This window comes from Odontesthes bonariensis, chromosome 9 (assembly GCF_027942865.1).
Source record: "Odontesthes bonariensis isolate fOdoBon6 chromosome 9, fOdoBon6.hap1, whole genome shotgun sequence".
NCBI classification, from domain to species: domain Eukaryota; kingdom Metazoa; phylum Chordata; class Actinopteri; order Atheriniformes; family Atherinopsidae; genus Odontesthes; species Odontesthes bonariensis.
In genome coordinates, this window is record NC_134514.1 from 39,769,694 (window position 1) to 39,783,788 (window position 14,095).

At 41.0% G+C, this 14,095-nt stretch overlaps 1 protein-coding gene across 1 annotated transcript; it reads right to left on the bottom strand.

Annotated features, from left to right (window-relative positions):
* Window positions 1-2,022: 2,022 nt before the first annotated feature.
* il4i1 (interleukin 4 induced 1) lies at window positions 2,023-9,418 on the bottom strand. The gene is made up of 7 exons (XM_075474516.1): window positions 9,388-9,418; window positions 8,683-8,897; window positions 8,465-8,577; window positions 7,887-8,088; window positions 7,695-7,763; window positions 7,476-7,612; window positions 2,023-2,791 (listed from the first exon to the last, which is right to left on the bottom strand). Exons 1-7 carry the CDS (start codon window positions 9,416-9,418, stop codon window positions 2,023-2,025), a joined length of 1,536 nt encoding a protein of 511 aa, XP_075330631.1.
* Between the last annotated feature and the right edge of the window lie 4,677 nt (window positions 9,419-14,095).

Below are 14,095 nucleotides of genomic sequence, written 5' to 3' on the forward strand. Positions count from 1 at the left end.
CTCTTATTTCTCCATTACTCTGTCTCATAGAACATTTGTCTCGATGATTCTGAAAACACAACAACTTGTTAAGATATGCAGATTAAAGATATAACATAGACTTGTGATATGAAGACATCAAATAACACACAACGTAATTGATGATTAGGACTTTCAAAATTCAGATGAATATCTATGAAATCGTGACATATGAATAGCGAACCACATAATGTTATTTTTCTGTGTTACCAATGGAGAGACCAAACAATAACAAACAGATACAGAAGGGACATCGTTAAAAGTTAAATTGTTGCATATATCTGTCCGGTTTACTGGGTCTTTGGGGATTTAAATCTTCAACACTACAGACCACTAGGGGGCAATGTGGTCTGTAGTGTTGGTCATTTTCCAACATGATCAGGTCTCTGTCAATATTTAAGCCAGAATCGTACAAATTGTCTCTATATGCATCTTGTGACTTCGCTGGGAACCTGAAAGAACTTGTACAAAGTTATCAAACACATTTAAAACAGTTTTAAGATTTGGCTAAAAGTGAGTCTTGGTAAAGTCTTATTTAGCCATCTGGTCCCCTTATCTGGGGAAATGGGGGTAGAGTGTCAACTTCGATTTATTGGTCCAAACAAGATAGGTAAGTCTCCCACTTCTCCAAAAAAAGGGTTCTTTGTTCATTTGAGCTTATTCCAATTTATGGCAAGTGTCTGTTGCTAATTCCACTCCCAAAAGCTTTCAAAGAGCCGAAGGTCGTTATAAATTAGGCTTTTGTCTCTCTACTTTGTGTAGAATTTCCGATCTGTTCTTGCCCAGAAAAGAAAACATCCCCCACAGGAATGCTGATATCTTCAGAGGCTGAAGGCCTCTTAATCCAACACTGGGACTGCTACACAGACAAAAAGCTCACAAGTCAGAAATAGGATTTTCGCATTACTGTACTATTGTGTTATTTTCTGAGCAAAGGTACAACTTAATGAAACACTCAAAATCCACTCAAAGATGAAAGTTTCATGTGCATGAATCATAGTGAGCTCTCAAAGGTCTGTGCAGATTTATCAGGTTGACTGCAGCGGCCTCCAAATAATCCGACCATAGGACACTTTCATGCCACTTGTTTTTGGCAAATAAGGTCAATTCATTTTGTAATACTACAAACCTCAAAAATATCCTAACTTCTGTCGACCGGTGTTCTATAACGTGAACAGATGAATGAGTTTCAACAGTTTTCTCACAGATCCTTAGCTTAAAGGCATGGTTGGTAATCCTGTTCAGAAACACATTTTGTAATACTGGGTGAAATGGTCCGTCTGTCCTGAGAGAAATCTATACAAGATGTATTTAGAAAAAGGGACGAAAATAATCAGACCTCTGTGGCAGCTGCAGGACTGAGAAAAAGCTGACCAATCCGAGATCAGCGTCCCGCTGATCTCGGATTGGAGCGCCTACAAAAACCAATCAGATGCCTCTGCTTTCTGCCTACGCCCCCCTCTGTCGGCTCCCTGCTCCGTGTGCGCATGCGGTTCTACCGGCTTTGGATGACGCACTGACGGAATGGGGAGGGGGGGGTGGAGCTTAGAGGAGGGGACACTTTCGAATCTTGCTAGCTCTCTTGCTAGCTCTCTAGGATTACCTACCATAGCTTTAATGTAGAGCTATTAATCTGAACACTGAAAGCAAGGCTTTTATTCAGATGCTTTATCTTTTTTATTCCAAGGTGATTTACATGACACAAGAAAAAAAATGATTGTGTTAGATCGACCAAAACCAAACTTTTAAAATGCATGTTAACATGTTAGTCTGACGAAGTCATAAAAAACTGAAGTTCTAAAAACTGGGCTGGCACATCTAGATAATGCATCATTACTGCATGTATACGCTCAACTAGAGTCAAGTGGGCTTTGGCACACTGTAAGACTTTAAGATCTTTTTCCAAAGAAAAAAGAAAAAAGTTTCAAACGTAAATTAATACAACCAATTTCCAAAATTCACTAAGAGAGAAATTTTACAAGAAAATATTTTCTGCAGATGAAATTAAATTGTAACGCTGTTGATGTTTTTAGCTGCCCTGAGGGCAGACTTCATGGCAGTCTCAATCCATCCATGAGGTTTGGCTGTGTGCTCCCCTGCAAAGTGCACCCTTCCCTCACTCTGGAATAATTCTCTGGCATAGTGTCCCTGCTGATAGGGCGTGAACAGAGCAAAAGCTCCAAGACTGTAAGGATCTAAGCCCCACTTCTTTACCAGTCCACCTGTACATAGAGACCTGATGTCCTCGCCGTGGATTTTGACCAAGTCCTCCAGGACCACGGCCATCAGCTCCTCCTCGCTCATCCCCTGGAAGAGGGTGGAGTCATCAGAACAGGTGTAGGATGCCAGGAGGGCCCCTGAAGCTGCCCCAGGTGAGCTGTGGCTGGGGTAATAGATGAAGCGAGAGGGCCGGTCGGTGATGCTTTTCCCTCCTCTGATGCCTTCTTTTTCCCAGAAGCGCTCTTTGAAGCTGAGCACCACCTTGGTAGAGCTAGTGTAATGGACAGAGCGCAATGCCTCCATCTTGTCCCCAGACAGAGGGGGCTCGAAGTCAATGAAGAGAGTGGCCTTGGCTGTGGCAGTAACCAGTACGTAGTCCACTGTTAGGTTAGTCAGGGATCCTGAATTGTGCCAGTCTTGGTATGTTATGGTCACATCACCTGCCCTGGTTTGGTTGATCAACTTAACCTTTGAGTTGAGGAGGATGGTTGCATTTAACACCTGGTAGAAAGCTCTGGGAAGATGGTCAAAACCATCTGTCACTTCAAAATACCTGCAAAAAACACCCAGAGAAAAGCTCTTACAGACCATACATCAACAAAGTTGTATTCATCATTATCATCTCTACAGTTTCAGTTTCATGGTACAAGTCGTGGTTCTGTCATGTTTAACGCTGTAGATAGATAGATAGATAGATAGATAGATAGATAGATAGAAAGAAAGAAAATTCAAAGTATTCAGTAGCTACATAGATGAGCTACATGTGTTTTCCAACAGTAACAAAGAGTAGCACAGGTGGTGTGGTGGTTAGCACTGTCACCTCACAGCAGAAGGTTCCAGGTTCAACTCCCAGCTGGTTCTTTCTGTGTAGAGTCTGCATGTTCTCCCCCTGTATGCGTGGGTTCTCTCCGGGTACTCCGGCTTCCTCCCACTGTCCAAAAACATGTTAGGTTAACTGGTGTCTCTAAATTTGACCGTAGGAGTGAGCATTGATGGTTTGTCTCTGTGTGGCCCTGTGATGGACAGATGACAGCTGGGATAGACGCCAGCCCTGTTGGCACCCTTAATTGGATTAAATGAGTATAGAAAATGGATGGATGGTTTATCTACTCAGCACCAAACAGCACAAAATCCATCAGTCAAGCTGGAGCTTATCCCAGCTGCCATTGGGCTAGACGTGGGGGGGTACACCCAGAACAGGAAGCCAGTGCATCACAGGGCAAACACAGAGATAAACCATGCAGACTCACACTCACCTCTACAGTCACCAGATAACCCAACAGGCTTGTTTTTAGACTTTGGGAGGAAGCTGGAGTACGTGGAGAGAACTGGTATAATACACCAACTCCACCAAGATTCAACAAGGAACGAAGTAAGACGTGTTGCATCACTTCCTGTTACCTTGCTTGTGCACTGTGGAATTTCTTGCTCCGCTTGGAGTACTGATAATCACTTTATTTCGATCTATAACTTACACAATTTTGCATAGTTAAACTCTATAGCTTACGGTTCTGTTCTAACACACTCCTACAGATCTTTATTCTCACTTTTTAGCGGTGTGTCTGGTTCTCTAGCGTAGCATGGCTACCAGTTCTCTCCCTCCTTCTCCTGCTTTCACCTGCTCCGTGTGTCAGATGTTTAGTTACTCCTCTGCCTCCTTTAGCGATAATGGTACATGTAACAAATGTAGTCTTTTTGTAGTTTTGGAGGCGAGGTTATCTGAATTGGAAGCTCGGCTCTGCATTGTTGAAAACTATGCAGAGTTGTAGTCTTACACACTTCTCTGCAGCTTCCGACCTGCTGCTATCCCCCAGAACCCCATAATGTCGGTGTCTGCTCCCACACCACCCAAATTAAATAAAGCAATTAACAAAAGGAGCAAATCCTCTTGTGCAAAAAGAAATGATTAAAACAAAAACTTTAACTGAACAAAAACATCAAACTATTAAATGTGCTTTGCTGAATATCAGATCTCTCCTTTCCAAGTCTCTGTTAGTGAATGAGTTGATTTGTGATCATCATATTGATATATTTAGTCTTACAGAAACCTGGCTGCAGCAGGAGGATCATGTTAGCATCATGTTAGCATCATGTTAGCATCATGTTAGCATTAATGAAGCAACTCCCTCTGACTGTTTAAATGTTCACGTTCCTGGAACCACAGGCAGAGGAGGAGGAGTGGCAGCTATTTTCAGATCAGGGTTAGTCATCAGTCCCAGACCCAAGATTAGTTTGAGCTCTTTTGAATATCTGATTCTCAGTTTTTCCCACGCAAAGTGGAAATCCCAGAAACCTCTTGTGTTTGTTGTTGTGTATCGTCCACCTGGCCCTTATTCTGAGTTTCTGTCTGAATTCTCAGAGTTTTTATCCCAGTTAGTGCTGAGTACAGATAAAGTCATTGTAGTGGGTGACTTTAATATTCATGTAGATGTTGAAAATGACAGCCTGAATATGAACTTTAATTCTATATTGGACTCTATTGGATTTTCTCAGAGTGTTCACAGACCGACTCACTGCCTTAATCACACCCTTGATCTTGTGCTGACTTACGGCATTGAGAGTGAACAGTTAACAGTGTTCCCTCATAACTCTGTCTTATCTGACCATTTTCTGATAACCTTTGAGTTTACATTACTTGACTTTACAGTTTCTGAGAAGAAATTTACGTATAGAAGGTGTCTATCAGAGGATGGGTTAGGGTTACAGTGAGGAACCTTGGAGTTATTTTTGACCAGAATTTATCATTTGACTCGCATATAAAACAGGTTTCTAGGACTGCCTTCTTTCATCTTCGTAATATTGTTAAAATCAGGAACATCTTGTCTCAGAGTGATGCAGAAAAACTAGTCCATGCATTTGTTACTTCAGGATTGGACTACTGTAATTCTTTATTATTGGGCTGTCCCACATATTCTCTGAAAAGCCTTCAGTTGATCCAAAATGCTGCAGCCAGAGTTCTGATGAGAACTAACAGCAGAGATCATATTTCTCCAGTTTTAGCTTCTCTTCATTGGCTCCCTGTTAAATTCAGAATAGAATTTAAGATTCTTCTCCTTACATATAAAGCTCTTAATGACCGAGCTCCATCATATCTTAAAGATCTCATTGTAAGATATTTTCCTAACAGAGCACTTCGTTCCCAAACTGCAGGTTTACTTGAGGTTCCCAGAGTTTCTAAAAGTAGAATGGGAGGCAGAGCCTTCAGTTATCAGGCCCCTCTCTTGTTGAATAAGCTGCCAGTAAATGTCCAGGAAGCAGACACCCTTTCCACTTTTAAGACCAGGCTTAAAACTTTCCTTTTTGATAAAGCTTATAGTTAGGGATGGCTCAGGTGATCCTGAAACATCCCATAGTTAAGCTGAAGAGAAGTTTCGGTGCATTCTGTTGGTTTCCTTAGCTAGGAAATTGTTTTTTGAATTGGCTCTGTATGAATGAATTGGACTAATTTTGAATTTAATTAATTAGATTTGATTGGATTAAGATTACAATGAATTGAACTCCAATTTGCTTGAATTGGACTGTATTATTGAAGTGCCTTGAGATGACATTTGTTGTAATTTGGCGCAATATAAATAAAACTAAATTGAATTGAAACTGAAAATTGTCCCTGGTTTGCATAGGTAAATGCCCAAATATGTCCATTAAAGGGCTTGAGACTGAAGGGCCGTGTGCAAACACATACAATATTGTTTTAAGATGCCTATGGTTTGCTCAATTGTGGAGCATGTGTGTGATTAAATGAAACCTCCTGGTGATTGTGAGGGTTGGTCAGTAGATTAACCAGGGGACCAGGGCATATACCAGAGCTTCTACTAAAACAAATCATAATAAAAGTTAAGATTAGGGGTCATTACGGAATATATTTTTGTTTTTGAAAATTTCTCTGCTGTAAGACAAAGGAGTCGTGTGCTCTTCCTAGGAAACCACATTCATTAGGTGTATGGGAATGAATCTAGCGAGGATACTTTAATGTGCACATGCGTGCAGTCTCTTGCACTGATGGTCATCGGTTAAATCCCCACTTGGCTGCGACTTGTTCCTCAGCTGTATTTGGAAACTTTATGTATTGTGTGGCCAGTTGATTTGTTGTATCCACAACTTGTGGGAATGTGGCTGATGGACAGCTGGGATATGCCCACCCTGTCTTCCAGTTCCCACTGAAATGTTCCAGTGGCCAAAAAGCCCAAGGTTGAGAGAACCTGCACATGTGGTGGAACAGGGTTAGACCTTTGTGTATGGCTCCGCAGTGCTGGCTCTAAACGACTGCAAAGGTCCATGAGAACAGCTCTTGGTAGCCTAAAGAATCCAAATAGGTACTCATCACTCTGCAAATAAATCTGCATGGTAATTAAATATTTGTTCCTTCTGTAGGACATGATCTGCAATATCTTGCAGCAACAGTAAATATGCAATTTTATAAGCAGGCCTGGGATAAAGAAAGGCCACGTTTAGCGTATAAAAAGGGTGGAAGCACTAATTGATGGCACTGTTTCCAATTAACTTAATGTGGATTAAAGTGCTGCTGTACTTAATTTAAGATAAAATAAAATGCTTTGTAAATTACCAAAAGTAATTTTAAAATATCTGACAAAAATGTTACTCTAATTTGATTATTGTATTTTAATGAACTGCACAACAGAAGACAACGCTTCTTTTGTTGAAACATGTCAGCACTGTCGTTGAACAATAATTGAATTCCTCAAGTCATGCTGTTTGTAATGTTAATATACAGCTTTAATGGATCTTGCTATTTGAGTTTAAATAAATCAATTAAACTAGTTCTGACTTCAAAGATGCTTTATCTCTTAGAACCATGCCAAATCAGGTGCATTATTAAGATTAAGATTAAGGTTGTTGACTCAGTTCCTGCTCCAAATGAATTAGTCGATGTAATAGTTGAACTGTTTCTGATATGAAACAATCCCATTTCAGCTCTATGACACATTGGCATACAATGCATCACTCTTTCAGTGGACTGAAACACATCAGATTCCCTAACACCGCAGCTGTTTCCTCTGCGGTTATCAGTACTCCAGATCCACTCTTTGCCTCTTCATCTGGGCTATTCAACATTTGCCCTCCCTGTTTCCAACAGATCCACCCTTTTGTTGACTGGGATTTTTTTGCCATTGGCCAACCTGCTAACTGTTTGACTGTTGCTGTCTGGCTGGTCTCTCAGTGCTGCTGTGTTTACAACACCCCACCATAACATCATATTGTAATAAAGTAGGTCTTACTCCGTGTTGTCATTGATGTCTGATTGTATGTACAGCATCTCAGTCAGTGAAGTGTAGAAGAGGCTGTTTTCATTCAGAATGTCCCCGATCATTCTCAGAGCACCACGACTCAGGTTGCCCTCCTTCACCAAATATTCCTGTTAGTATCAAAATGTCAAATATGATTTCAACTATTATCTGTGTGTTATCTAATAATATGAAAATGATAAAAATGTTTACCTTCACTGTGTAGGAATCATATTTATCCAACATGGCACTGCAGCCATTTGCCTTAAGGTCATCTCTCACCTGGGCAAATATTACAATACTTACAAAAAAAATCCGTACTCATGTGCCATGAAACAAGAAAACTAAATTCACCCTATTATGTGCAAAAGCAATAGTAAGCCCATGTGTGAAATGCAAACAGACCTTCCAAAGAGTCTGACTGAAGAGCTCAGCAGCTGACTTCCCCTTCTCTCCGGCATTCAAGCTGTAGTTCAGCACACTGGGGTTGTTTTCCACTAAATAGCTTTTGTGTAGAACTCCATTTACCAAATAGTAGGTGTTGATATCATCTTGTATAAATTTGTTCAGGGAGATTTTTAATTTGGAGATAAAGGAAAGCAGAATCCTGTGAAATAAACAGCTGTAGTTAATACATCATATTCATACCATTCAGTAACCTGCTGAAGATATGGAGCAGCATTAGTATGAGCTAGTAGTATTAGCAATATTGCAACAATATTGCTACAATAAATAATACTATAATATTACTAACGTATATTGTTATAAAAATATTAGTATTTTAGTACACATTTTGATCCAAAACCGCATGCAACAGTAAGAAAATCTATTCAAATGGAAGACATTTTCACAGTTCATTTAGAGCAGGTAAAGAAATGCAAAATAAGTTTTGGTCAGGTGTGCTAGGGTGTAAGAGGTGACCTTTAACAAAACCCATCACAGTATCACATATATAACATATCCCTCTCACTTTGGGCACTCACTTGTGGAAACTTGGGATTCTCATGGCCCCCACTTCTGCGTACCAGCCGTCTCTGCTGTTCCTGAAGGTCTCTACCCGTCCTCCAATACGCTTACTGGCCTCTATTATGATCACCTTTTTGTCCATAGGGACACAGAATCATCGCATACCACACTGTATACCATACATTATCATAATCTCTATATATCTAATATATATGATATCTATATTTATATCGACCTTATGTCCAGCGTCTTCTAAAACCTTTGCAGCAGTCAGTCCAGCCATGCCCCCACCAATGATTGCTACACGTCGAGGCGTCTTTGTAGGAGGAAGACCTTTCACAACCATGTCGAGGAGCTCGCTGTAGTCAGTGTCTTGGAGGCACTCATAGAGAGGGTCTCCAATGATCCCACTCACAGCAAAAAACACTACTCCCACTAGAACCAGAGGAGCTGATAAATGCGGAAAATAAAAAAATGATGGTCAGACTTCAACCTATCAAACCTATCAAATGTTTGCACATTTCATGTACAAACAATTCAAAGTGCTTTACATAAAATAAAAGCATTGCAGCAGGGAGTGTAAGAAGCATTAAAAACACATAAAAGAATATAAAGAGAAACAAATAAAATCATTTAAATGAATTTAAAAACAAGCAACAGTCTAGATAAGTTAAAAGATATTTCATGCATAGACACATGAGAACAGAAATGTCTTTAACCTGGATTTAAAAATGTCTCCATTTGGTGAAAGTTTAATCTCCACTGCCAGTTTGTTCCACTTGTTGGCAGCATAACAGCTAAATGCTGCTTCTCCATGTTTAGTCTGGACTCTGGACTGGACCAGCTATTGGAACTGCTGAGCAACCATCGGCTCACCACAGTCTCATCTTTTAAACATCAAATCAATGTACATAGTGATAGCCACTTATTTAAAACCTACCAATTTTACACAATGCCATGTGAGGCATCATCCTGAGGACAGAAGCCCACAGTCTGGACCTCTTCCCTCTGTTGACGATGCTGACACTGGAAAAGGAAACCTAACAAACACAAGAATGTTAAAAGCTTACAGCGAGGCTGACTAATGATAAACAAACAGAATTTTAATATTTCACAAAACAAAATTAGCTCACTTTACACTTACTTCTAAAATAATTCCATGTACAAAAACACACAAAACATCTGGTACATGCGACAGAAATGACTGCAGCTAATAAAAGATCTAAAAACACAAGAGAAGGAGTGTTAGTTGAGGGATTTATTCCACTCACCTTTGTCAAAGGAAATGTATTGTAAGTCGTCGTGGATCCATGCATGACTGAGGAGAAATGGCCCTGAATCCCAAGTGAGGTTGAACCATCAAAGCCGAGTCTGGTTCACTAGAAAACCTGGACTAGTCGCATGTGCGACATTACGCACAAGAACGTTTTAATGATGGACTGTGTGGCTCCCTCAAGTATTCCAGAAATATTTTCCCACACTGGCTCGAGAATCAACCACACTGAACAAATCAGATTAGTGAGGTTATACTAGTCATTAGCATACCTCATTTACTCCATCTTCACTCATTTCAATATCTGACCTGAAAGTGCTCATTCAGGCCCAACCTAAACCTGAAGTTTCACTCTGAACAAAAGGAAGGAGAAAGCAGTTCTTAGTAGGTCTGATTGAAGGAATTAATTCAAAATCAAAATCTGTATTTGTGCATATCTAGTGGTGAGAAGCTTATTTTCAGGTGCTGAACAATAAGTGTGGTTCTTTCTCACAAGAGAACGAAACAAAAAACCAACACTGACACACTCCGATCAAACTCATTTCGACAGATGACCTTTGACCTCCCTTTCTTTAAACTAATTTCTACAAGTGACCTTTGATCCCATAAGGATGTTATGAGGGGGGACGGGGGGAGGGGTTTGTGCATGTGTTGTGTGAGGTCAAGAGGTTGTGAGAAATATATATCCAATGAAGGTTTGGAGGTAATAGAATGGATCATTTCAGAATAGGAAAGGTTGATTTTGAGGAAAAGTTGTCGACACTTGAGTATAGGGCGATGGATTAGGGTTAAGAAAAATCCTTGTTTTGAAAGCTTCATAGATATTCTCCTTGTAGGGTGAAAAACAGTTTGTCTGCCATTAGAGTCCTGAGAATCCTCCTCTGTCTAGGTTTATAAATAAAAAGACTGTTTCTCCTTGTTGGGGGGGGGGCTGGATTAAAATAGTGCATCTACTTTGCCCTGATACCCTAATGATGAATAAAGACCCCGTAAAGACAAAATCAGGCCCATGGCCTCTGGTATGTAAAAGTTTCATTTAAACGTCTTACAGTGAAAATTGTATTGAAAAAAGTATAAAGTGCCAATATGTTTTTTAGGAAAGAAAGTGAGAGATGAAATCCACAGACTTCCACCTAATGATTCTGTTCAACAGCAAGTCATCTACCTTAATATTTAGCATGTATGTATGTATATTTGTATTCCATGATAATCCTAACTGCTATTCTCCAGAACCCACTGCAGAGGAGTTGGAGGATTTACGTACTGTTCATTTTATTTCAATAACTTTTGACATACAAAATGATTTATAGCTACATGCACATTTGATTCGTGTTGCGAAGGTAAGGGTCAGATCATTGTAAAACCCTTTGTTTTCACCATCTGTGCCACCTCAGAAACTATATTCCGTTTGATTTTACCATTCTGAGTTTGATTTACCAGAGCTTAATCAATCAATCAATCAATCAATCAATCAATCAATTATACTTTATTAATCCCCGAGGGGAAATTCAAGTTTCGGTCAAGACAGACAGACAACACAGAAACAGACAGGGGAGAGAGAGTGTGACCAAGGCATCGCAGCCCGCGGGCTCACGGCCACGCAGGCGCCGCCAGATAAGAAGGAAGGGGAACAACATTGGGTGAGGGGAGGGAAAAAAATCATACTTCACACTGTACCCTTATTAGGATACGGTCTGAGATCTCAAAAAAACCTCAGCACAGAAAAAGCATCATATACACAAAACAACACCTTAAGCAATGGGACAGTGAAGAGGTGAGGAGTTGCATGTGTTATAAATGAGCATGTATGTGTGTGTTTGTTCAATAATTCTGCACAGAATGTTGGATCAGGCAATTGTCCTTGACAGTTGGAATATGTCAGCCAGTTCCACAACAAATCTCACAGGAGTGCAGGAAGGGAGGGGGAGCACATGGGAAAGAGCATCATGTTATCATAACAAACGTGGTGAATGATTATGCAGCTGGCCACAAGGCCAGTGTGGGGTGCCGGATTGGTATAACAATTAATTTAGGTCAGACAGACAACTGATTGCGCTCTCTGTCTTTCTGTCCATTGCTGGTATCTCATGGCGAAGTCCCGAATTCAGCCGAATTGTGGGATGTGGACCCTTTCCGCCCGGTCCAAGCGATCAATCAACCATTCTCCCAGGTCAATCCACTTCTCTTCTGAGTCCAGGAATCTCAGCCAGCCTGCGAACCTGCGCAAGGATCGCATCCAGCTTCCGACTCTGCTCACGTAGCATCTCAGTCTGAGCGTTGATTGCTCTTGTGACCCCATCAAACGCTTTCCACGATCTCTTAATTTCACAAAATACCAGGTATCCTCCAACTCCAAACAGCAGGAACCCGAGTATCATAAATCCAAATATGTAGACGTCTTCCGCGTCCTCGACAGCCAGCATCGCTAAACACACGGTACGCCACTTCCCCCATGCATCCTCCGTGTATCTAGCGAAGAACGTACCGTCGGGGCAAGACGCTAATCCCAGTATTTATGGTTTTGCAACACTGTTTTTCCTTTTGTTCCTCTAGATCTCTCAAAGTTGCTTGAGAAATATGTTCTCTTTACACTTTTTTTCTCTTCATTATGTGTGTTTATCAGCCTCGACCACTGCACGAAAAGAGGGATTTGTGTCACTGTGGACGGCAGTGAACTTCCGCGAATTTGCCTAATTTTCGGACGCACCTGGGCGCTTGCAGGCAGACAAACTTTAAGTTTGTTGAGCGAGAAAATCGTCGGAAACGAACCCGACTCGCGGCGGGCTCTCACAGCGGGGTGCTAATAGCCCAGCGATTAGCACCCCGCTGTGAGAGTGCCTGGACCTCTCACTGGCCTCGCTGGTATTGGACAAAAAAGGCACGTGATTACATAAAAAAGCTCCTGTAAAGCTGTCCGCCCATTGGCCAATAAGGTTAATATATGCATACTTTATATGGGCATATCATTCAGCAATTATGATTAATAATTGTGATTATGATTACTAATATTCCTGGGATGTTTGTGTACTTCATATATTCACGTCATTCTTATAAGCTGCACTATGACTAGGCTATGAATGCAGGCATGAATGACGTGAATCTATTGAGAATGAAAAAGAAAACTTTTTTTTTTTTTTTTTAAAGCGCTTTTATTGCCACACCACACAATGTACATAGCTTACATTGTAATAAGAACCATGTTGATAATAAAGAATTGAAAACTATACACACACACTGCTGTAGCCTACAATATACACAATAAGTCTAAACGCCGCCGTTTGGAATCCGCATTCTTCGCATTACTCCGGTCCCTGCAGGGTCTGCGGAGTTGTCAGACGTCCTCATCCTGGATCAGAAGCTGGCTTCTGGGAGCTGTTGGAATAACCAATAAATAATCCATGCACAGCATATTGACAACTTGTCTATAAAGTAACAAAAGTCATATTGACAGCGTATATGTTCTTACTCTCTTTCACTCTTCTGTGGTGAGACTGAGTATTTCGGGTTGGCTTCAAGACGCGCCTGTAGCACAGCACACAGGTCCGTCACGCAGCAAAAAAAAAAAACAAGAGGAATGAATAAAATGACCAGTGCTTAAAAGTATCAGTGCCAGAGCCGTGGTAAAAGTCAGCGCCGCTCACCCTCGATAGTGTCCCCGTCTGCCTCTCTGAAGTTCGGACTGTTTGACACCGCCTCCTTCAAGCGACTCGTTACATCCATATTGTGAGGTGACAGTAGCCTGTAAAAACAACAGGCCTATGGTTAATAAAAAAAACTGCATTAACGTAACATCGGGTCCAACTCAACTAGATATTGGGAGAACATTCACTTATTCTTACCCTTGACCTGGATTATAATGCCACGATGAGTTATGCAGGCGGCGACCTGCTTCCTATAAATTGAAAACACGAAATTCATTTTTTTAAATAAAGCAACTCACACTGGTTTTCACGTGATGGACACAATTAAGTTGAGTTTAGCCTAAAGCCACAGTCAATAACCTACTCTTACCGCGATTTTCGGATTCTGTATCCGCCTTCTCTTGGGGGTGCGCTCTTCAACTTCTCTGGAATGTAACTTCAGTCCGTTCTCGACGGCCATCTTACCTCCAACCTAGCGAATCTCTGGTCGATTCCCTCCAGAACCCTCTCCACGACCGTATCCACAGTGCTGGCCACCATACGAGACATTCCGGTCATAGCATTCAACAGGACTTTCATTTTATCTGCCTGTAAGCAAGTGAGTAAGTAAGTTTAATATACAGCACATTTAAAATCAGCGAGAACAGTCCCAAGTGCTGTACAGTGTCAACAAGACTAAAATTAAACAATCAAATGGTCATGTGCAAGTAGAAAAAAACACACAAACCTGTAAA

Excerpts from the sequence above, each read along its gene's own strand:
- il4i1 (XM_075474516.1), bottom strand. The coding sequence starts at position 9,418 with ATGATGCCTCACATGGCATTGTGTAAAATTG. Across the intron at positions 8,578-8,682 it reads TAGAAGACGCTGGACATAAG|GTGATCATAATAGAGGCCAG; the intron begins GTCGATATAAAT and ends ATGGACAAAAAG. Across the intron at positions 7,613-7,694 it reads ATGATTCCTACACAGTGAAG|GAATATTTGGTGAAGGAGGG; the intron begins GTAAACATTTTT and ends TGATACTAACAG.